The sequence below is a fragment of the Heteronotia binoei genome, chromosome 19, assembly GCF_032191835.1.
Source record: "Heteronotia binoei isolate CCM8104 ecotype False Entrance Well chromosome 19, APGP_CSIRO_Hbin_v1, whole genome shotgun sequence".
NCBI lineage: Eukaryota > Metazoa > Chordata > Lepidosauria > Squamata > Gekkonidae > Heteronotia > Heteronotia binoei.
This window is the reverse complement of record NC_083241.1, coordinates 3,293,980-3,318,371: the sequence shown is the minus strand read 5'-3', so window position 1 is coordinate 3,318,371 and position 24,392 is coordinate 3,293,980. Positions and strand designations below refer to the sequence as shown.

The following is a 24,392-nucleotide window of genomic DNA, read 5'->3' as shown; positions in this document are numbered from 1 at the left end:
ATGTCTCACAGCTCTCAGACCCCTTGCATTTATTGTATGTGGCTCTTATGGTAAGCAAGTTTGGCCACCCCCAGGCTGGAGCACTTTCAGCCACTAGCTCCGTTTGGTCTGTCAGGAGTTGTGCAGGTGTGAGGTTTGTGCGTGAGTGTTTCACACATGCTGTTGCTCCCATGTTGTGAAGCTGCTTCTTCTGGTGAGAAACTCTAACCAGTTTGTCATAGGTCCTTGCTGGCGATTGGAAAGGCTCTCGCTTGCCTCGGTGCCGTAGCAGAATGAGGCCCAGATGGTGAGGCAGAACGGCGCTCGCTTAGATCATTGGTAGGTGGGAGTTTGCTTGGTTGCTGAAACAGCGCGTGGTCAGGCGTTGTTGGCTTGGTGGTGGGGAGGGATGGGGAGAAAGCTGCACAGATTTTTCTGTGTAACCGTGACGAGGAGAGGGCTTGCTGCTTGCGAACCCACAGGAAATGGGGAGGGCCACACCGCTTCCCACAAGGGCAAAGAAATTTGAATTGTCCTTTTTTTTCTTTGCAAGGTTTATTTGTTTTGGCAAAGGTTGTTTGCTTATGTGGGGATGGTAACTGCAGAAGTGTGGCTTTTATACAGGCGAGGAGATACACCACAGCACACTCAGACCCCCCTCCCTTCTTTCTAGAGGTGACTTCCTCCGTTTCCTCCTGGGCATTTCTTCCGCATTAATATCAGCAGCCGTGTTCCCTCTATGTTGAGTTAATGCAGGGGTGTCAAATGTGTGGCCCCGGGGCTGAATCAGGCTCCCAGAGGGCTCCTGTCAGGCCCCCGAGTAACTTTTCTCCATTGATTGAGGCCAGGGCTGGATCTAGGGGGGGCAGAGGGGGGTGCTTGCCCCGGACACCGACGGAGGGGGGGGTGCCAACTTGGGTATGGAGCCCATTGGGGAGGGATGGTGGCTCAGTGGTAGAGCATCTGCTTGGGAAGCAGAAGGTCCCAGGTTCAATCCCTGGCATCTCCAACTAAAAAGGGTCCAGGCAAATAGGCGTGAAAAACCTCAGCTTGAGACCCTGGAGAGCCATGAATGGGGCTGTGGCTCAGTGGTAGAGCATCTGCTTGGGAAGCAGAAGGTCCCAGGTTCAATCCCCGGCATCTCCAACTAAAAAGGGTCCAGGCAAATAGGCGTGAAAAACCTCAGCTTGAGACCCTGGAGAGCCATGAATGGGGCTGTGGCTCAGTGGTAGAGCATCTGCTTGGGAAGCAGAAGGTCCCAGGTTCAATCCCCAACATCTCCAACTAAAAAGGGTCCAGGCAAGTAGGCGTGAAAAACCTCAGCTTGAGACCCTGGAGAACCATGAATGGGGCTGTGGCTCAGTGGTAGAGCATCTGCTTGGGAAGCAGAAGGTCCCAGGTTCAATCCCCGGCATCTCCAACTAAAAAGGGTCCAGGCAAATAGGCGTGAAAAACCTCAGCTTGAGACCCTGGAGAGCCATGAATGGGGCTGTGGCTCAGTGGTAGAGCATCTGCTTGGGAAGCAGAAGGTCCCAGGTTCAATCCCCGGCATCTTCAAAAAAGGGTCCAGGCAAATAGGCGTGAAAAACCTCAGCTGGAGACTCTGGAGAGCCGCTGCCAATCTGAGTAGACAATACTGACTTTGATGGACCGAGGGTCTGATTCAGTAGAAGACAGCTTCATATGTTCATTGTATTCTATGGGACCATAAGATAGAAGGGGGCGCCATTTTTTTATGTTGCCCCCCCCTCAAAAAAAAAAAAGTATAGCTGGTCCTGGTTGAGGTTCCTCCCCCTCTTAGTCCCCTGGGGAAGGAAGGAAAGAGCCAGAGCTTCCTCTGCCCAGTTCCCTGGATCCCATGGGAGAGATACAAAGAAAGCACCTTTAAGACCAACAAGTGCTAATGTTTTAAGCATGTTTTAAGGGTTTTTTAAAAAAATCTTTAGTGGTGTTTGTCTGTGCCCTTTAAAAAGTTTATCTCTCTGTTACCTAATCTTAAATAGGTACACACATGGCCTGGCCCAACACAGCCCAGCCCGACAAGGTCTCATTTATGTCAGATCCAGCCCTCATGAGTTTGACACCCCTGAGTTAGTGTGCGCTAACTCACAGTTTTTTAGCCTCCAGCTCACACCGTTTTGTCTCAGCTCAGGAAAAATGGCCCCGGAGCAAACTTAATTCGTGCAGTCGCTCACAACTTTAATGCCAGTATTTCACGAAATAGAGTTTTTACTCGCAGATCTGTGCGATTGAGTATTGATCAGCAGGGCTGGAGTTGGCAACTCTACAAGGAGACACACACACGCCTGTCAGTTGCACACCCATATGATCCTGTGCCTTCAGCCAAGAAGAAAGCCAGTGGGGTTGCCAGGTCTGACTCCAAAAATGTCTGGGGGCTTTGGAGGTGGAGCCAAGAGACTTTGGGGGTGGAGCCAGGAGCAAGGGTGTGACAAGTGCGATTGAATTCTGAAAGGAGTTGTGGACATCACATTTAAAGGGACTACAGACCTTTTAAATGCCTTCTCTCCAATGGAAATAATGAAGGCTAGGGACACCTTATTTTGGGGCTCATAGAATTGGACACCCCCCCCCCCCCCGGTCCAATCCTTTTGAAACTTGGAGGGTATTTTGAGGAGAGGCACTGGATGTTATGCTGAAAATTTGGTGCCTCTGCCTCAAAAAAACAGAAGCCCCAGATAACCCCGGATCAATTCTCCATTATACCCTATGGGAATTGGTCTCCATAGGGAATAGGTCTCCATAGAGAATAATGGAGTGACCAGCAGACATTCTCCCCCCCCCCCCTTCTGGCTTTCTGATGTTTCTTGAATTGGATCTGGCAACCCTCGCCACCTGTTCTGTATACTCCTTGCTTATCATGGCAGAGCCCTCTGTCTACCAAGTTCTCTGTTGTCGGTTCCAGATAGTGCCCCCAAAACACCCCCCTGCCACAACAGAACCAGTTTGGTGTAGTGGTTAAATGCACAGACTCTCTGGGAGAACTGGGTTTGATTCCCTACTCTTTTACTTGCACCTGCTGGAATGGCCTTGGGTCAGCCAGAGCTCTCGTAGGAGTTGTCCTTAAGGGCAGCTTCCGGGAGAGCTCTCTCAGCCCCACTTGCACCTTAGGTTTTTGGTGGGGGTGGGGGAGCAGAGGCTGTTTCAGAGGGCAGCTGTGTCTGTCTGCAGTCAGGTTTGAGTCCACTTGCACCTTAGGTTTTGGAGGAATAAGCTTCCGCAAGTCAATGCTCCCTTTTGTCAGTTGTCTATATCAAGGCTGGCAATACAAAAACTGCGACCGATTCCCCACTAGCCTTATGCCACTCTCACTGTCCTCTTCTCTGTGGGGCTTCTGTCGGATTTCGCACTCTCTGCCCCGGGGGCTGCAACTCGCTTTGCCTTTTTCGCGTGGCAAACAGAAACCAGTTTTTAGGGGATCTTGTTTGCTGCATGAAAGAGGCGGACAGAAGAAGAGGAGAGTGAGACCAGCATAAAGGTAGTGGGGAATTGGTCCGTGATATACAAGTTAACAACGTTTCATCAGTCTTCTTAAAGAGTCACGTAAGACTGTTGTATGCATTATAAAGAAGTACAGCTTTACAACAGTACAGAAAGGGTGCACCCAGATATAAGCTCATTTCGTCAATGAGTTTCTCAGCAGTGTTCCTGTGTCCTTCACGGTTATCGGCCTCTTTTTACAATTCATTGTCAGTCCTTTTTGCAACAGTCTTTTACTTTCTTCGAAAACTCTCCTCCTATCAGCACCACTGAAGTGTTAACATTTTTAATAGGATCAAGCCAGTCGTCAACTTCTCTAACCAGATGCAAAAGCCTTCTGGGGTTTGGCTGGCAAAATGCTCTCTGCGCTGTTTATAATAGGAGCAAGCCATTCCTTTTTGAGGGCGTTTTTAAGCTCTCAATACGTGTATACATTTGGAAGCAAGCCATTACCTAATGCATAAGCCTTCTGGATTTTCTGGCTGAATGTTTTTATATGGAGCAAGCCATTCCAGATTGAGGGCCTTAATGCTCTCAATATCACAGAAGTGTATAATTTTGGAGAAAGCAAGTCTTTTCTGACCCAATGTAAACACCTTTTAAATCCCATTGCTTGTCTACCAGCAGGCACATAGTAACACTAAAAAGGTAAAGGTAGTCCCCTGTGCAAGCACCAGTCGTTTCTGACTCTGGGGTGATGTCGCATCACGGCGTCTTCATGGTAGACTTTTTAATGGGGTGGTTTGCCATTGCCTTCCCCAGTCATCTCCACTTTACCCCCAGCAAGCTGAGTACTCATTTTGCTGACCTCGGAAGGATGGAAGGTTGAGTCAACCTTGAGCCAGCTCCCTGAACCCAGCTTCCGCCGGGATCGAACTCAGGTCGTGAGCAGAGAGCTCGGACTGCAGTACTGCAGCTTTACCGCTCTGCGCCGCAGGGCTCTTTACCTTCGTAACACCAGCCTTACATAATTTTGCAGTCACTGCCTGAAGAGGTTTCTGAGCCCAGGCTGCTGAAGAGCCTCCTTGAGAAACGAGCCATTAAAAAAATCCTGTATGTGTTCTGTTTTCTGTGCTTCAGATGGATATATATGCGTTTGCCACTGAGGGTTTCACCTTCTGGAAGCTGTTCGTGTCTGAGGTTATTTCACTGAAATACGTATCCCCCATATGCACCGGAGTTTTCAATGCGCTACCAGCCTCCTGGCTATGCATGCATGCATGAAAACAGAAGTGCCTTCTGGCCACAGCTGGTCCTACTCAGCAGATCAAGTGGAGGGGGGGGGGCGCAGTGATCTCATTCCCTCCAAGGCTTCCATGTCAGCACAACCCCCCCCCCCCCCTCCCGGGAAACCGCAGTGAAGTTTCCTGAGCCTCAAAAGGCATAGGCCAGGGACTGTTGCCCAACGCTGGAGCCTTGAAAGGGTTGCCCTAGCAGCAGTGTTGACGTTGCCTCCGAAATCTCAGCAAACGTCTCCTCTTGCAATTCAGCAAGGGGAAAATTGGTCTCTCCTGTGCTGTGACTGCTACCCCCTTCCCCACCCCCAGGCAGAAAGTACGGAGTAGTCTCAGCTTTTGATTTAAAAAAAAATATCTTGCTGGATCAGTTTGTAAGGGGCCATCCAGACTAGTAGGAGACCCGTGGTGCAAAGTGGGAAAGCTGCACCACTGCAGGCCAAGCTCTGCTCATGACCTGAGTTCGATCCCGGCAGAAGCTGGGTTCAGGTAGCCGGCTCAAGGTTGACTCAGCCTTCCATCCTTCTGAGATCGATAAAAGGAGTCCCCAGCTTGCTGGGGGGAAAGTGTAGATGACTGGGGAAGGCAATGGCAAACCACCCCGTAAAAAGTCTGCCATGGAAACGTCATGATGCAACGTCACCCAGAGTCGGAAACGACTGGTGCTTGCACGGGGGACTACCTTTACCTTTTTATCCAGTCTTGTCTTGGACTTCAGGGAACAGCTAGTACAGGGGTGGCCAAACTGTGGCTCGGGAACCACATGTGGCTCTTTCTCACATATCGTGTGGCTCTTGAAGCCCCCAACGCATCGTCAGCTGGCTTGGAGAATGCATTTAAAGTTAAAGTTGCTTTCTTTTCACCTCTCTCCCCCATCTATTTCCCCTCCTTACTTCCAGCTCTCAAACATCTGACGGTCACGTCTCGCAGCCCTCAAACGTCTGATGTTTATTCTGTGTGGCTCGTATGTTAAGTAAGTTTGGCCACCCCTGAGCTAGTAGGAGGCTCACCTGCAGAACTTGAAAGTGAGAGATCTTCCTTTGTATTTGCCCACCCCCAGTATCTGGGATACAGCTTCTATAGGTGTGGAATCCATTTGGACAATTAACATATGAACCTATGAAGCTGCCTTCTACTGAATCAGACCCTCGGTCCATCAAAGTCAGTATTGCCTAATCAGACTGGCAGTGGCTCTCCAGGGGGTCATGCTGAGGTTTTCCACGCCTACTTGCCTGGATCCTTTTTAGTTGGAGATGCCGGGGATTGAACCTGGGACCTTCTGCTTACCAAGCGGATGCTCTGCCACTGAGCCACCGTCCCTCCCCTATTGTGGCAAATTAATAGACCTTCCCTTTGTGAACTTATTGGAATCCCTTTAAAAAGTTCTCCGAATCGGCGGCCATCCCCTATATCTCGTGGTGGTGAGTTCCATAAGTTAAGTACGTGCTACGTGCAGCCCTGTTTCCTTTTGTTTGCTCGTTCTGAATTCCTGCCAGTTGCTTCCATTGGGTGAGCTGTGGAGCTTCAGCGCTAATGATATTCCTTACAAGGAAAGCCAGGCTCAGCCCTATTAATCTTGCTTGCATTGTATTGATTTACGTGCAGCGGGGAAACTGGAAAAATGACATTTTGGCCTGGAGGCTTGTGGTTTAATTGCTCAGTAGTAGTATTGGGCCAGATTCCCTAAACGACGAGTGCTTGTCTCAGCAGAGTAATATGCCGTTTATAGAAAAGATGAACTGCCTTTGGAGTTTAAGTTTTCTCTGGGTGTTTCTCTGGGTATTTTTGGTGCCAACGTGATTGGTGGTTGAACAGTTGTTGCTTCCACCAGCAGACTCTTTGCTTGTTGCCCGTTTGTGAAAATCCCCTCCAATAATCTAATCCAGAGGTGGCCAAACTTAATGTAAGAGCCATATCAGATGTTTGAGAGCTGCAAGACAGGAATGTCAGATGTTTGAGAGCCGCAAGTGGAAGGAAGGAAAATAGATGGGGAAGGAGAGGTGGAAAGAAAGCAGCTTTAACTTTAAATGCATTTTCCAAGCTGCTGGCTGACTTGGATGGGAGAAGATCAGGGCTTTTTGGTAGAAAAAGCCCAGCAGGAACTCATTTGCATGTTAGGCCACACCCCAACACCAAGCCAGCCGGAACTGCGCTCCTGTGCGTTCCTGCTAAAAAAAAAAAAAGCCCTGGAGAAGACATTTAAAGAGAGAAATGCTTTCTCCAAGCCTGTTGATGGGTTGGTAGGGGCTTAAAGAGCCACACAATGCGTGTGAAAGAGCCACGTGTGGCTCCCAAGCCACAGTTTGGCCACCCCTGATCCAGAAGAATTGGATGGCCACTGTGTGGTACGGGCTGCTGGACTAGAGGAGCCAGTGGTCTGAACCAGCAGGGCTCTTCTTACAGACTTAACAAGGGGAGACCTCTATGCCCTGTTGGACTTTCAGAAGAACTGGTTGGCCGGTGTGTGAGACAAGACGCTGGACTGGATGGACCGCAGGTCTGATCCAGGAGGGTTTCAAAAAGTACTCTCCTATTCTGTCTGCAGTGGGCACTTCCTTTCTTGCCAGAAGGGCACAGTGTGTTGTGGCCGTACATTCCTTTTTCGCCAGGCCTCCCTTTCTCTCTGCCACTCACGTCAAGGCTTTTGTTGTCTGGGACCCGGCCAGAAGTTGCACAACAGTCGGCAATGACATAACCCAGCTGTTTATAGAGACGCAGTTCAGAAAAACGAGATGAGCACTTCTCTGGCCTTCGGTCGAGGAGGCTCTTAAGCCAACGCATGATGTATTCTTTAGGCACAAAAGCACAATGGACGACGTGATGGAAACGCTGAAATATGTGGTGGTTTGTGCTGTTAGTGCAAATGTTGCCAGTTGGCAAAAGAGGGGAACTTTTACCGGTAGCAGGCCTCTTTTCCACTGTTGCACCCTGGAGGGGGGGTGGGGTGGGGAGAAAACAGTTGCAGAGGCTATGAAGCTCTCTGAGAACCAACCTGGGGTCTTGTCAGCCCCCCACCCCCACCCCACAGTCTTCTAGTAGTTCTGCAGAGAGGAAGAGCTGTTTGTGTGTTCTGCCTTTCCAGTCGTCTTTTTGCTTTTTACATCTTAGCTGTCTCTCCCTGCGTCTGTTAACTGCTTTATAAAACTTTCTATGCTCATGTTCTTCTCAGGGGAAGGCCTCAGCCTCTATACCCTGTTGTTGGTCCTCTGGAGTAATTGGCTGGTCTCTGTGTGAGACAGGAGGCTGGACTAGATGGACCCTCTCTGGTCTGATCCAACATGGCTCTTCTGATGTTCCTCTCAGGCGAAGGCCTCAGCCTCTCTGCCCTGTCGTTGGACCTTTGGAGTAAATTGGTTGGCCACTGTGTGAGATGGGATGCTGGACTAGATGGACCCTCACTGGCCTGATCCAACAGCGCTCTTCTGATGTTCTTCTCCGGGGAAGGCCTCAGCCTCTCTGCCCTGTCGTTGGACCTTTGGAGTAATTAGTTGGCCATTGTGTGAGATGGGATGCTGGATTAGATGGACCCTCACTGGCCTGATCCAATAGCGCTCTTCTGATGTTCTTCTCAGGGGAAGGCCTCAGCCTCTCTGCCCTGTTGTTGGACCTTTGGAGTAATTAGTTGGCCATTGTGTGAGATGGGATGCTGGACTAGATGGACCCTCTCTGGTCTGATCCAACAGGGCTCTTCTGATGTTTCTCTCAGGAAAAGGCTCAGCCTCTCTGCCCTGTTGTTGGACCTTTGGAGTAATTAGTTGGCCATTGTGTGAGATGGGATGCTGGACTAGATGGACCCTTTCTGGTCTGATCCAACAGTACTTTTCTAATGTTCTTATAAAGGCCCCGCCTTCTCAGTCCTTTTGTTGGCTCTCCAGAGAAACTGGTTGGCCATGGTGTGAGACAAGGTGCTGGACTGGATATACCCCTGGTCTGATCTAGGCAGAACTTGTCTGATGTTCTTATTAGGGGAAGGCCTTGGCCTCTCTGCCGTGTTGTTGACCATTCAGAGCAGGGGTGGCTTAACTTGCCTTGAAGGTTTTGTGGAAAGGTTGGGCATCAGTGCTGTCAATACATAAAGGGAGGAGGATCCTGGCTTAGTGGTAGGACCTCTGCTTGGCATGCCGAAGGTCCCAGGTTCGATCCCCAGCATCTTCAGCTAAAAGGATGAGAAACCCCGCCCCCCCCCAATAGATCCAAGCGGGCAGCCGTGTTGGTCTGAAGCAGTAGAACAAAGTAGGAGTCAAGTCTCACCTCTAAGACCAACAAAATTTTATTCAGAATGTAAGCTTTTGTATGCATGCACACTTCTTCAGACAAATGGTTCAGTGGCCTGAAATAAATGTAGTTGGTGGGTTAAGAGTGCAAACTGATACAAAGTTAGGATCAAATGGCAAAATAATGTAATAAATTGGAAGACCGTTTGGTCTGGATAGCAATAAAAGGTGCAATGAAAGTTACCTGTTAATTGCTGTTGCGACAAGTCTAGGTAAAACAAAAGGACATGTATTGCCTAGTTCTTGTCCACCCAATTTACTTTTTAACATCATCCTATACAGTATAAGCATCATTCTAGTTTGCCATTAGAAAAATAATACATGAAATGGAAATGAGTTAAGTATATGTAATGAGATAAACAGCCAATATCCCTATTTGAATATGTCAATACAAAAAACATGATTCTGATACACTATTCTAAAAGAGAAATACATTGGAATACTGTGGATGTATAGCTATTCTCAGTGAGGGTGGGTTTAGAAGACGACGACGACTGCAGATTTATACCCTGCCCTTCTCCCTGAATCAGAGACTCAGAGCGGCTCACAATCTCCTGTATCTTCTCCCCCCGCAACAGACACCCTGTGAGGTGGGTGGGGCTGAGAGAGTTCTCACAGCAGCTGCCCTTTCAAGGACAACTCCTGTGATAGCTATGGCTAACCCAAGGCCATTCCAGCAGCTGCTAGTGGAGGAGGGGGGAATCAAACCCGGTTCTCCCAGACAAGAGAGCTCTGGCTGACCCAAGGCCATTCCAGCAGCTGCAAGTGGAGGAGGGGGGAATCAAACCCGGTTCTCCCAGATAAGAGAGCTATGGCTGACCCAAGGCCATTCGAGTAGCTGCAAGTGGAGGAGGGGGGAATCAAACCCGGTTCTCCCAGATAAGAGACTACACACTTAACCACTAAACCAAACTTAGCATATGTAATGAGATAAAAAACCAATATCCCTGTTCAGTCCTGGGGAGGTGTTTGTTCCAAGTTTCATAATAATCCCCCCCAAGAGGCATTGCCAGTCAAAGGAGACAAGATTGACCCTGAGGGATTTGGGGGGGGGGCAGCTTTGGTTGTGGTCAAGGGCCTAGCAGTTTCCTCCGGCTGGACACGAAGGATCTGAATCCAAGACTGCTCTGCTGTTCAGCCTGGGGTGTTTTGTGCCGTCAGTAAGACCCACTTAAAGTCAGAGCAGCGGTTTTGCCTGCCCCAAGCCCCGCTCCTATTACATCCCCTCAGTCCCCCCCCCCCCACTCTTCTCCCTGTTTATGGTCTGCTTCTGGGAGATCTGTTTGGTAATGAAATGTAATAATTCTGGAAACGGGCTGTAGCTTTCCTGCGCAGCCGCTTGGCGTGGTTTCCTGGGGGTCTCTGAATTGCTCGCACCGTGAGCAACCCGAGTAGTTTTGCAAATGCTGGATCTTGCATTTCCAAACCACATGGGTGCAGGCAGGTGGGTTGGCATTATAGCAGGGGTGGCCAAATTTGCTTAACGTAAGAGCCACATAGAATAAATACCAGGTGTTTGACCGAAGGAAGGAAAATAGATGGGGAGGGAGAGGTAAAAAAGAAAGCAACTTTGACTTTAAACGCATTCTCCAAGCTTCTGGCTGTCTTGGCTCAGAGAAGCGATTTAAAGAGACAAATGCCTTCTCCAAGCCAGCCAATAGGGTAGTGGAGGTTTTGAGAGCCACATGTGGCTCCAGAGCCACAGTTCAGCCACCCCTGGCATTATAGGGTTTTCAGCTCTGGGGGTTGGGAAATTTGTGGAGATTTGGGGGCAGAGTTTGGGAAGGGAGCTCAGCAGGGAAAGGAAGTCACAGGTGCGCGCCCTCCCGAGCAGCCATTTTCTCTCAGGGAACTGATCTCTGTAGTCTGGAGGTCGGTTGTAATTTCAGAACTCCAGCCCCCGCCTGGAGAGTGGTAACCTTAGCAAGCAGCACATGTATTTGGGCTAGCAATACTTGTGGAGCTTTCCAAATGTACATTTTAGCAACTGTCAAACACTCCCCATCAATCTGTAGATTTCAGCAATTGGCTATTATGTTTTTTCATCCTGAATATTGATTTCTTCAGGGCTTTTTTTGTAGCAGGAGCTCCTTTGCATCTTAGGCCACACACCCCTGGTGTAGCCAATCCTGCTGGAGCTTACAGGAGGCCCTGTAAGAAGAGCCCTGTAAGCCCCAGGAGGATTGGCTACATCAGGGGTGTGTGGCTTAATATGCAAAGGAGTTCCTGCTTCAAAGAAAGTCCTGGATTTATTTATTCATTTATATGCCCAGATGGGAACCCAGAGTGGCTTACATCACTCTCCATTCCTCTCTTTTATCCCCAGAACAACCCTGCAAGGTAGGTTAGGGTGAGTCTGTGACCGTCCCAGAGTCACCTAGCTATCTTCCACGGCAGAGTGGGGATTCGAACCTGGGTCTCTCAGATCCCAGTCCGAGGCACGAACCCCTACGACATGGAGGCTCACTGATTTTAAATCCTCAGTTGTCTCTTTTCCTTAAAGCTGCTTAAATGCGCACGAGAAACACTTGGTGAAAAGCAGGAATGGTTGCTCAGTTCGGCTACGTAATTTGGAAGTGTGCGGTCCAAATTCTAAATTGGAAGCCTCCCTCTTGCTGGATTCAGAATCACCCTGCCCTCCCATAAGCCTCCTGCGTAGGCTTGGCGGTTGCTCACTTGGAAGGACTTGCGACTGTGGTGCTTGGCGCTGTACGAAAAGGCATGCATCATCTCATGTGCGTGAAACAAAGCCAAGAACACGAAGATCCGCGGATAGCAGAAGCCGAGGGCGTTTGTTGTCGAGAAAATCTCAGCACGCAGCTCCGAGCGTTTCTGGAACGCAGTGTTTGTTTTTGCCTGGGTTTTTGCTGCCTTCCCCCCCCCCCCCCAAAAAAAAGCTTCTTGCAAAGCAGACGTTTAGTGGTACAGCCGTGGCACTGTGATGCGGAGGTGTGGTTGGCCGTCCCATCTGTGCACTGGGAGAGAGCTGGTGGAGGGGGGGTTTCGCGTGGCGGGGCTGAGTGGGCGTGCGAGGACAGTCACAGGAAAGAGTGGGCTTTGAGAGAAGGCTTGCGCTTGCCTTTCTCTCCAGCAACAGCCCCACAACATTTGCGCGTGTCGCTCAAAAACGCCTCTGCCACAGCTGTTCCCTAAAGGGCGGTGCTTCTGACTTCAAGCTCTTCTGTGACTGCATCGTGGTGAAGTCTTTCAACTGCTTCGCACGTGTCTTTGCGTCCTGGGACTAAAGACATGTGTGAACGAGTTCTCTGCAGAGAGCTTTCCTGTTCCTGGGACCTCCAGTTAAAAGGATGAGAAAAGAGGTGATGTGAAAGTCCTGAGACCCTGCAGCAGGGGCCTCGAACTCATTTGTTACAAGAGCCGGATCTGACATAAACGAGACTTTGTTGGGCTGGTCAGGTTGGGCCAAGCCACATCGAGCCGGGCCGTGTGTGTCCCTATTTAAGATGAGGTAGCAGAGGAATAAACTTTATAAAGGATAAAGACAAACACAATTAAATATATATTTTGAAAAACTTAAAACATGCTTAAAACGTTAGCACTCGTTGGTCTTAAAGGTGCTCTCTTTGTATTTCTCCCATGGGATCTGGGCAAAGGAAGCTCTGGCTCTTTCCTTCCTTCCCCAGGGGACTGGAAGGGAGCCTCAGCCACGAGAAGGAAGAGAGGCTTGGCTCAGTAGCTCTTCTCTGCAACTGAGAGAGCCTGGCAAACCAAGCTATTCCTCTCCCCTTCCTCCCCATGGGAAGAGCCTCAGCCAGTGGAGAAAATAGAGGTTTTGCTCTGAAGCTCCTGTGCACTCCCTCCTTCCTTCCCTCCTTCCTTCCTTCCCTCCTTCCTTCCCTCCTTCCTTCCCTCCTTCCTTCCTTCCCTCCTTCCTTCCCTCCCTCCTTCCCTCCTTCCTTCCCTCCTTCCTTCCCTCCCTCCCTCCTTCCCTCCTTCCTTCCCTCCTTCCTTCCTTCCTTCCTTCCTTCCTTCCTTCCTTCCTTCCTTCCCTCCAACATCTGACGTTTCTTCTATGTGGCTCTTACGTTAAGCAAGTTTGGCCACCCCTGGTCTATCTACATACGCGGGGTGGGGGGGTGGGAATGCGTGTTGGAGCCCAGAGATGGTCTTACACACTGGTGGAGGGGACCATCTTTCAAAAAACTCTTCCGCTCCCTGCAGACAGAAAGTGCGCTGGGATTTACTTGAAGGCAGCATGTTTGCACAGTGAAAAACAAAGCAGGGGGGGAAGGCATCCCTTACCAGTAGCCTAAATTGGCACAGTCCCACTGTCCTCTCTCAGGATGTGACCACTTCCCTTGGTTGCGTAAGTAGTAAAATGCGGTCCTGGTAAAATGTGAGACTCGTGGAGACCAGTGGTAGGATCCCTTGTTTGGCTGGACACCAGGAAAACCCTCAGAGGAGCAGCCAAAGGAGGCGGGCTACTTGTAAGTAGTCTTGCTTTGTATATATGTTAAAAATTCATTTCTAGCCTGCCTTTCTCCCCAGTGAGGACTCAGTCTCTCCTCCATTTTATCCTCACTAGGGCTTTTTTTGTATCAGGAACTCCTTTGCATATTAGGCCACACACCCCTGATGTAGCCAATCCTTCAAGAGTTTACAGGGCTCTTAGTGCAGGGCCCACTGTAAGCTCCAGGAGGATTGGCTACCTCAGGGGTGTGCGGCCGAATATGCAAAGGAGTTCCTGCTACAAAAAAAGCTCGGATCCTCACACCAACCCTGTGCGGTAGGTGAGGCTGAGTGTGTGTGACTGACCCAAAGTCACTCAGCAGGCTTCTACCGCAGGAGTGGGGATTTGAACCTGGGGATCTCAGAGACTAGTCTTGACGCTCTTCACTATTGCACCATTCTGGCAGTCACTGGCTTTAGCTTTCTTTTCCCTCCACCTTGCTGGATTTTATCTCTTTCTCTCTTTTTTTGCCACTATTTTTCAATGTGTACACCAGAAGAAGCCCTTTGAAAGGATGCTCTGTTTAAGAAATTATCATTGCAAGAAATGTGGGCGTTTTATTGTTGCTATACTGGGATGCTTCAGGACGCTTTCTTTTCAAATGCCATTGGACCACGTTGCTTGTGGTGCCAACTGCTGCGGTTACGGGAGGCTGTTCCTTCCCTCTTTATTTCTGTCCTCTCCCCTCCCCTGGTTGTTATGAAGGGTGATGCTTGCATGAAACTTGGGTCTGTTCGATTCAGTCTCGGCTGCTCAGCTCTTCCGTGTGTGTGAGAGGCAGGAAAGGCTTTTCCATGCCATTCCGTGCTGCTTGTGAAATCTTTCCTCTTAAATTTGTTGATGAAATGTCAAAAGACCTGGTAAGACTCTTGATGCGGAAGTCTCTCTAACAACAGGAAAGGAAAGGAGAGGTCCCCTGTGCAAGCACCAGTCGTTTCCGACTCTGGGGTGACGTTGCTTTCACAACGTTTTCGTGGCAGACTTTTTACGGGGTGGGTTGCCATAGCCTTCCCCAGTCTTTTACACTTTCCCCCCAGCAAGCTGGGGACTCATTCTACCCACCTCGGAAGGATGGAAGGCTGAGTCAACCTCAAGCTGGCTACCTGAAAACCCAGCTTCTGCCTGGGATCAAACTCAGGTCGTGAGATGATGATGATAATCAGGGGTGGAATTCTAGCAGGAGCTCCTTTGCATATTAGGCCACGCACCCCTGACATTTTGACATATTACTGTTTTGTTGCTTTCTCGTGCTCGTGCTACCCAGATAAAAGGTTTGCTGAATTTGTTAATTCTACTATTCTGTCATTGGAACTTAAATTTGTACCATTTTGCATTCTAAACCACTGCCTACCAGCTATATGTAGCCCTGCTTACTATACCTGATTCCTCGTCTGATGAAGTATGCTTAGAGCACACGAAAGCTTACGTTCTGAATAAAACTCGGTTGGTCTTAAAGGTTCACCTTGACTCCAACTTTGTTCTAAGGCTCTTTTCTGCAAGCCCTTGGAGGACTGGCTACATCAGGGGTGTGTGGCCTAATATGCAAAGGAGCTCCCGCTAGAATCCCACCCCTAATAACAACAACTCGTTATCATTATGGTCACAGTCAGAGATCTGACTGTCAGGGCTTTTTTTTTGTAGCAGGAGCTCTTTTACATATTAGGCCACACCTCCCTGATGCAGCCAATCCTCCTGGAGCTTACAGCAGGCCGTGTAAGCTCTTGGAGGATTGACTACACCGGGGTGTGTGGCCTAATATGCAAAGGAGTTCCTGCTACAAAAAAGAGCCCTGGATTGTGTTCTGCAATTCAAGATCTAGCCAAGTTCTTGGGAACCGTTGAGGTAGGATTGCCAAGTCCAATCCCAGAAATATCTGGGGACTTTGGGGGTGGAGCCAAGAGACTTTGGGGGTGGAGCCGGGAGACACTGGGGTGGAGCTAGGGGGAGGGGGAAACGGCGCCGCGGAGCGTGGCGAGCTGCCCCGTCTCGGAGCGGGCGACGCCGCTGCGCAGCTGCCGCCTCTTCTCCGCACGCCGTGGCTGCTCCTCCGTGGGGCGGGGGGGGGGAAGCGGCGGCCTCACCCACTCCGCCTCTGGGGTGGAATCGGAGGGGGGGGGGTGGAGGCAGGCCGGCTCGCCATGCTCCTGGCCTGTCTCCGCCCTCCCCTTCTCTGGTTTTGCCTGCGCTGCTGCTGCCGCCTCTTGGCTGCTCCTCCGAGATGGGCTCAGCCTGGGCCCATCTCGGAGGAGCAGCTGCGGTGGGCGGGGAGGGGGCGGGGGCGGCAGTGGCGCGGTGGCCTCGCCTGCTCCGGGATGGGGCGGCTCGCCATGCTCCCCGGCGCCATTTTCCCCCTCCCCCCGCTTCCGTTTTTTTGGGGAGCAGGGGAAGAGGGTGGAAATCCTGGGGTCCCCCGCCACAGAATTCTTGCTGTTCCATTCCGCACTGTCTTCTGAAGCTGAGCTAGTGTTATTTGCTCAAAGTCCAGGGGTTTCTTGAGTCTTCTAGGCACTGTTCCAAGGGCTCCCAATGTCACACATGGCCGCCTTCTTCTCCCAGAGGTGCTCTAACTCTATTTGTAGGTCGTGGTATTTCGTGGTCTTCTGTTACTTTTTTTTTTCTGTTTTGCTATAAAAATTGATATCTTGCCCTTTCCTCGTAGTTCAAGTAGGCTTATAATAACAGTTAAAAACATTTTCAGTTAAAATCAAAAATAAAATAGCAAATCCCAAACCTCTCCCTCCTTCCCCACCTCTTAAAAGATGCCTGCCCTATTGAACCCCCTGGCAAACAGACAGACCCTGTAGAACTTTGAGAAGATCTCCAAGGAGGGGGTCCCCTCTCCCATCTTCAGGGAGCTTCTTCCACGGAGCTGGGGCCATGATGGAAAAGGCCTCGGCTCTGTCAATCCCAGATGGGCCCCCCTAAGTGGTGGGGTAGCGCCAACCGTAGTGGGCGCAAAAGCTACATCTAAGAGGAGACAGTCCTTCCAATGTGTGATCTGCAGGTCATGAAGGGCTTTGGAGGCCATAAGTGGCAACGCCATCATGTAGAACATGCACTTGGTGGAGGCCTAGGTTCAAATCCGTGCTCAGCCTGGCCTACCACGCAGGGGAGTGAGGTTGAATGGGTGGAGGGGATCCTGAGATCATAGGCAAAAGGGTAGGTTAAGCAATAAAAGTAACAATAACAGCAAGTAAGAAATCTGGAGGGATACGATAGGCGAGGCCTTTCCTCCTAAGACGAGAGTCAGTCCCACTATGAGACAAGGTGAAGATTTGGCACTGGATCCAGCACAGAATTTCCCACTTGCTCTAGGGGCATTCGAGCAAAACAGAAACACAAGTAAAAGGCTGCAGGAGCTGCTTGCTACTTTTGTATCCCCCTTTGTGTTTCTGCTGGTGCAAGGTTTCACACAACTCATTTCTGGGCACTACAATATATGGGGGGAGGCGGGAGGTCAGAGATGTGTTGCATGAACTCTTGTGGAGCTGTGCTAAGTCCCTTGGCGTTTCCACTCACACACTGCTGGATACAGGCCTTGGGGCTCTGTTGAAAGCACCATTTTTGGAGCAGATATTAAAAGAGTAGAGAGGCCATTACAAAAAAAAAAAAAAAAGCCCCCTGGGGAAAAGGGAATTCATGATTTTTGCAAGCCATCGCATCACCTGTGCTGCACCACACCTTAACTTTAGAAAGGGTCTTATCAGTGGGCGTTCTGTGTTTGTGGAGCGATGTTGTCTTCCTCGGCTGAGTCATGAAGAAGGAAGTCAGAGCTATAAAACTAGCTGGCTCTGCCCTTTTCACCTCTGGAGAGACACGCGAGAGCAGGCCTGCCCCGGCCAGCGCTCTCTGCCTTTCGAGCACCCTTTGTGGCCGACTCAGCCAAAGGCAAAAGAGCCGGTCGTTTCTGTGGCTCGGCGCATGTGACCCTGGAGTGGGGAGAGGAGATCTGCTGTGGAGCGTGGGGTTGATGCACAGGAAATGAATCATCCCACCACTTGCTCATTAGCTGCACGATATGAGGTCAGCGAAAAACCAGAGGCAAGACAAACACCAGAAGAAGGGGCTGGTCTGGAGTCACAGGAAGCTCCACTATAGAAGAAGAAGGAGGAGGAGAAGGAGAGAAGAAGAAGAGAAGAAGATGATGATATTGGATTTATATCCCACTCTGAAGAGTCTCAGAGCGGCTCACAATCTCCTTTCCCTTCCTCCCCCACAACAGACACCCTGTGAGGTAGATGAAGATATTGGATTTATATCCCGCCCTCCACTCTGAAGAGTCTCAGAGCGGCTCACAACTCCTTTACCTTCCTCCCCCACAACAGACACCCTGTGAGGTAGATGAAGATATTGGATTTATATCCCGCCCTCCATTCCGAAGAGTCTCAGAGCGGCTCACAATCTCCCTTACCTCCCCCCCCCCACAACAGACACCCTGTGAGGTAGATGAAGATATTGGATTTACATCCCGCCCTCCACTCCGAAGAGTCTCAGAGCTGCTCACAATCTCCTTTCCCTTCCTCCCCCACAACAGACACCCTGTGAGGTAGATGAACATATTGGATTTATATCCCGCCCTCCACTCCGAAGAGTCTCAGAGCGGCTCACAATCTCCTTTACCTTCCTCCCCCATAACAGACACCCTGTGAGGTAGATGAAGATATTGGATTTATATCCCGCCCTCCACTCCGAAGAGTCTCAGAGCGGCTCACAATCTCCTTTCCCTTCCTCCCCCACAACAGACACCCTGTAAGGTAGATGAAGATATTGGATTTATATCCCGCCCTCCACTCCAAAGAATCTCAGAGCAGCTCACAATCTCCTTTGCCTTCCTCCCCCACAACTGACACCCTGTGAGGTAGATGAAGGTATTGGATTTATATCCCGCCCTCCACTCCGAAGAGTCTCAGAGCGGCTAACAGTCTCCTTTACCTTCCTCCCCCATAACAGACACCCTGTGAGGTGGGTGGGGCTGGAGAGGGCTCTCACAACAGCTGCCCTTTCAAGGACAACCTCTGCCAGAGCTCTGGCTGACCCAAGGCCATTCCAGCAGGTGCAAGTGGAGGAGAGGGGAATCAAACCCAGTTCTCCCAGATAAGAGTCCACACACTTAACCACTACACCAAACCGGCTCTCCAAAGAAGTCCAGGGTTGCTATGCAGAGGCACGCAATGGCAAAACCACCTCTGACTGTCTCTTGACTTGGAAACCCTATGGGGCCTCCTTAAGCTGGCTGCAACTTGATGCCACTTTCTACCACGACCAGCCACCTTGGGTTGTAATAGAAGCGCAAGAGAGCCTAATCTGGCGCGCGTGCACACACAAGCTGGGCACTCATTTTACCGACCTGGGAAGGATGGAAGGTTGAGACAACCTTGAGCCGGCTACCTGAACCCAGCTTCCACCGGGATCGAACTCAGGTCGTGAGCAGAGAGCTCGGACTGCAGTACTGCAGCTTTACCGCTCTGTGCAATGGGGCTCCTTCCAGAGCTGTTCTGTTCAAGAGCCATTCTCTCAAGAGCTCTCTCAGCCCCACCTGCCTCACAGGGTGTCTGTTGGGAGGGGAAGAGAAAGGAGGTTGTAAGCTGCTTTGAGACTCCGAGTGAAGAGTGGGGTGTAAATCCAGTCTTTTCTTCTTCACGCAAACCATGGAGACCCTCTGTGTGAAAAGACCCTTGAGTCAGGAATGCTTTAGGCCAGAGGTGCCGTATGGATATTTACATCATTCACGGGCCATAAAAAATTATCAACTTAAAAAACTGCTCTGCTGAGGGAGAATGATTCAGGCCAGCAAAATTAATGCAAATGATTGTTTTTCTATTTGAAGTCATACGGGGAGAGCCTAATCTGGCGCACACACATACACCCGACCCGGCGCCCTAGGCAAATGCATAGGTCCAGAGCTTTTCTGTAGAAAAAGCCCAGCAGGAACTCATTAGCATATTAGACCACATCCCCTAACATTAGCATATTAGGCCACACCATCTGGGGTAATCAAGTGCAAACTGAACTGTGACAGTAACTTTTCCAGGCCCTGCAGCAATTCTGGCCGGCCAGCCAGGCCCCGGGGAGGCTGCCGCACAGTACATCTGGGCCCTGTGATCCCTGCCTGGCCCTGGGGAGGCTGTTGCACAGTGCGGCTGGGCCCCACGATCCTCGCTGGCCAGCCAGGCCCCCGAGAGGCTGCCACATGGCTCGGTTTGGCCCAGCAGCCCCCGAGGGCTGCACCAAGTGACCTCGAGGGCCGTATGCAAACCTTGGGACAGAGGTTCCCCACCCCTGCTTTAGACCGATCTTGCATTGAGCAGGGGGTTGGACTAGATGGCCTCGATGTCCCCTTCCAACTCTGTGGTTCTATGAAACGGAATGGTTAGGCTGTTGAATTTACTGAAAGCTGTGGTTATGACCTCTGGGAACTGTCAGCCCAGGTGGGGAAGTTCTGCCTAGAGGGGTTTACTCTTCCGTGCATGGACTTTCTGCAGCTGCTGTGGTACAAAGCGTTTCCTGTGTCTTTTGCAATATATTTGAATCTCCTTTGAGTGACTAATTTTGACAACAGTGGACTATATTCAAGATACTCTCATTAGCTGCACGCAGGCTTAAGAATGTTTCCCCCTCCTGTCTGTGTTTCACAAGTTTGCTAGTTGGCTTTCAGTTGAGCGACAGCATTCTGTTGTTTGGTGCGTCTTTCATCGTTGGGCCGCTTTTGGGGAAAGCTGTTTTGTGTGACCAGCGTTGCAGCGCTTGTGCAACAGGCAAGTCTCCGAAGAGCCAAACACACTGCATTGGCCTGAGTTATCATTCTTTTCAGTTAAGAGAGAGCCAGTTCTTTTCAGTTGGAGAGCCAGTTTGGTGTAGTGGTTAAGTGTGCGGACTCTTATCTGGGAGAACCGGGTTTGATTCCCCACGCCTCCACTTGCACCTGCTGGAATGGCCTTGGGTCAGCCATAGCTCTGGCAGAGGTTGTCCTTGAAAGGGCAGCTGCTGTGAGAGCCCTCTCCAGCCCCACCCACCTCACAGGGTGTCTGTTGTGGGGGGGGGAAGGTAAAGGAGATTGTGAGCCGCTCTGAGACTCTTCGGAGTGGAGGGCGGGATATAAATCCAATATCTTCATCTACCTCACAGGGTGTCTGTTGTGGGGGGAGGAAGGGAAAGGAGATTGTGAGACGCTCTGAGACTCTTCGGAGTGGAGGGCGGGATATAAATCCAATATCATCATCATCTATCTTCTTAAGTCGAATCAATAACATAGTGGAAATTTTGGCCCCAATGAATCACTTGCAAAGATCCTGCTTTTATGAATTGGTCTCCTTCCCTTTCCTTGCATTCTAAATGGATGCACAATTTATTTATTTATTTATTTATTTATTTAATTCGATTTATATCCCGCCCTACCCCACCGAGGTGGGCTCAGGGCGGCTTACAACAGTAAAAGCTAACAGAGATCGGTTTAAATATGATTAAAATTATACAATAAAATACATAAAAACCTAAAAATACATAAAACTCACATCGATATACACTATGCTACATTTGTAGAGTTATGCACAAGGGTTATGCTGCTTTTTAAACGCTGATGGTTAATTCAGTCCACTGCCCCGAGAGTAAACATATTACATTTTGAAATGGTGAAGAGGAATCATAGAGTTGGAAAGGATCTCTAGGGTCATCTAGTCCAACCCCCTGCACAATACAAGAAACTCACAAATACCTCCCCCTCAATTCACAGGATCCGCATTGCTGTCAGATGGCCATCTAGCCTCTGTTTAAAAACCTCCAAGGAAGGAGAGTCCACCACCTCCCGAGGAAGCCTGTTCCACTGAGGAATCGCTCCAACGGTCAGGAAGTTCTTCCTCATGTTGAGCCAGAAACTCTTTTGATTTAATTTCAACCCATTGGTTCCGGTCCTACCTTCTGGGGCCACAGAAAACAATTCCACACCATCCTCTCTATGACAGCCCTTTAAGTATGTGAAGATGGTGATCCTATCACCACTCAGCTGCCTTCTCTCCAGGCTAAACATGCCCAACTTCTTCAACCTTTCTTCATAGGACTTGGTCTCCAGCCCCACACCATCTTTGTCATCCTCCTCTGGACCTGTCCCAGCTTGTCTAAATCCTTCTTAAAATGTGGTGCCCAAAACATACTCCAGGTGACGTCTTTCAAAAGCAGAGTAAAGCGATACCATCACATCATGCGATCTGGACGCTAGACTTCTGTTGATACAGCCCAAAATAGCATTTGCCTTTTTAGCCGCCGCATCACACTGTTGGCTCATGTTCAGCACCAGGAGGTGATGTCCGTGTGAATTTAAGCTGAGAATATTCTGAGTTTCTTCCTCGCCATGTCCAATTTCTATCAGCCGAAATACAGAATACTTTTTAAAAGCCATGGGGCGGGGGGGGGGAGGGGGTTAAATGGAATCAGATAGATCCCTAGAGTAGAGGCCCATCAATACTACAAGCTATCGTGACCGAAAGGAACCTCCATGCTCAAAGACAGTTAACCTCTGAATACTAGTGCTTGGCGGCAACATCAGGGGAAGGCTTCAGCCTTTCTGCCCTGTTTTGTTGGACAGACAACTGGGCAGCGCAACTGATTGGCCAGCAGGTGTAAGAGGGCATGCTGAACTAGATGGACCCCTGGTCTGATCCAGAAATGTTTATACAAAGCGATTACAACCATATTGTGTTGGAATAGCTCAGGAGATGCTTGTTATAAGGAAACAACATACATGTTGTCTGTTGCAGTGTTTATGGCACATATCACCATGCTTGCGCTGCATTTGTCCCATTGTAAGCCACCTTTCTACATTACGATGCGTCAGAGTTTTACTACATTTCTGCTTGACTGCTGAAGGCGGCTAGTAGGCTGAAATGCATTTGTTTTAGGATTGCACAAGGTCCTAATTGTGAATACTGTGTTATGTGAATTCTTACTGAGGCTGTATTTGGGTCTAGAACTGTTTTGAAAGCAGTTTGTAACTAATACATGATTTTTTTTGTGTATAATTTGTATAATTTATATGTTGGGGTTTTATACTTACTGAAATTAATATTGGGCCCCATAATTAGTATCTGATTAATCATTTTGGTTCTTAATACATCTTTTGGGGTTAAGTTTTCTGTTCTCTCCTTTTTTCTTCTATTACTGTAGATCAAGACAGCCACTCTTTGAAACTGTAAAACTGCTGGCCAAAATTTTAAAATAATTTCTACAGATATTTTAATAACCAGTGGATGGTTGCTATAGATCATGGTCTTTTAAATTAGAAGCAGGACTTTTTTGTAGAAAAAGCCCAGCAGGAACTCATTTGCATATTAGGCCTCACCGCTGAAATCACCGTTGTTTCACGCAGGGCTTTTTTTGCAGAAAAAAACCAACAGGAACTCATTTGCATATTAGACCACAACCCCCGATGTTCTGCCAGCCGGAACTGTGTTTATGTGTGTTTCTGCTAAAAAAAGAGCCCTGATCATAAACCTCTTTTTTGTTCTTACTTTGTGTGTGTATGCTTGTCTGGAAGTCATGGGGAAAACAACAAAATACCCCCTCCTTTTACAAAACTATTTCTCAGTGTAATATATAGTCACAACAATTCTTAACAATTTTGCAATACAAATTTGCAGTTAGAAAACCATCCTGGGCACAACGTAGCTACTGTCCATAAATTACAATACTTTTTGAGTCCAGTCCGATGATAAAAAGAACATTAATGAAGATAAAAAGCGGATGTTAAGATAGGTGATGTCAGATTGGTTTGTAACCGCATTCAGTCTCAATGGGAAGAACAAAGACGGGTTACAGTTTTGATATTAATTTATCTTTATAAAACTTTTTGATTTCACGTAAACCGTCTACCAGGAGAATTGTAATTGTAATGGATATATTGTTTTGTTAATCTGTGCAGCTGAAATAAACTTTTGAAAACGGAAAAAAAAAAAAAAAAAAAAGAACCGGTCCAATTTCGTTTTGGGCGTGAGTCACCCTTCTAGGGACCGTTTTCCATATTCATAGGTTCAGTAGATTTTTGGTGCTACAACAGATCCTCTGGTTTTTTTATTTTATATTCATGTGGAACGCCACTGCCAATTTCCATCTCTCAGTATAATAGTTGCATCTTGCACAGGATGGTTTTCTAACTGCATATTTGTATTGCAAAATTGTTGAGTTGCTGTGACTGTATATTACACTGAGAAATAGTTTCGTCAACGGAGAGAGCATTTTGTTGTTCTTCCCGGTTCATTGTACCTCCGTGGTCCCGCTGTTTGCTGATGTCTGGAAGTCATGGCTGACTTACGGTGACCCCTAGTGGAGCGTCGACATTCACAGAGGTGGCTTGCTATGGCCTGCCTTTGCATCCCAGCCCTGGTATTCCTTGGATGTCTCCCATCCAAGTCCTTGCCAGGTTCGGCCCCGATTAGCTTCCAAGATCTGACGAGATCGGGCTTGCCTGGGCTATCTAGGTCAGGATAAGCCCTTAAAAAAAAAGTACAGAAGCAAAGATCAGAGCCTGTCATGTTTACCTTCCTCTCCCTCCTCCCTTGCAGATCGCTAGATGGCCGCTTGCAGGTCTCCCACCGGAAGGGACTCCCGCACGTCATCTACTGCCGGCTGTGGCGATGGCCGGATCTTCATAGCCACCACGAGCTGCGTGCCATGGAGATGTGCGAATACGCCTTCAACATGAAGAAGGACGAAGTCTGCGTGAACCCCTACCACTACCAGAGAGTGGAGACTCCAGGTACAATGGGCTGCTGGGATGTTCTCAGCTGGGGCTGGCAAACCCTGGGGATCCAGAAAACACAGAATGGAAGGGCTGGTGGGTAGGGTTGTCAGCCTCCAGGCGAGGTCTGGAGATCTCCCAGAATTACAACTGAGCTCCAGACGCCACCGATCAGTTTCCCTGGAGAAAAAATGGCTGCTTTGGAAAGC

The 24,392-nt window shown here is 49.3% G+C and overlaps 1 protein-coding gene across 1 annotated transcript in view; it reads left to right on the top strand.

Moving 5' to 3' along the window:
• Positions 1-24,392, top strand: part of SMAD3 (SMAD family member 3) — a 93,447-nt gene that overhangs the window by 50,908 nt on the left and 18,147 nt on the right. Inside the window, exon 2 of the mRNA XM_060260218.1 lies at positions 24,008-24,201. Coding sequence (XP_060116201.1) covers positions 24,008-24,201 — 194 coding nt within the window. The remainder of the gene's footprint in view (positions 1-24,007; positions 24,202-24,392) is intronic.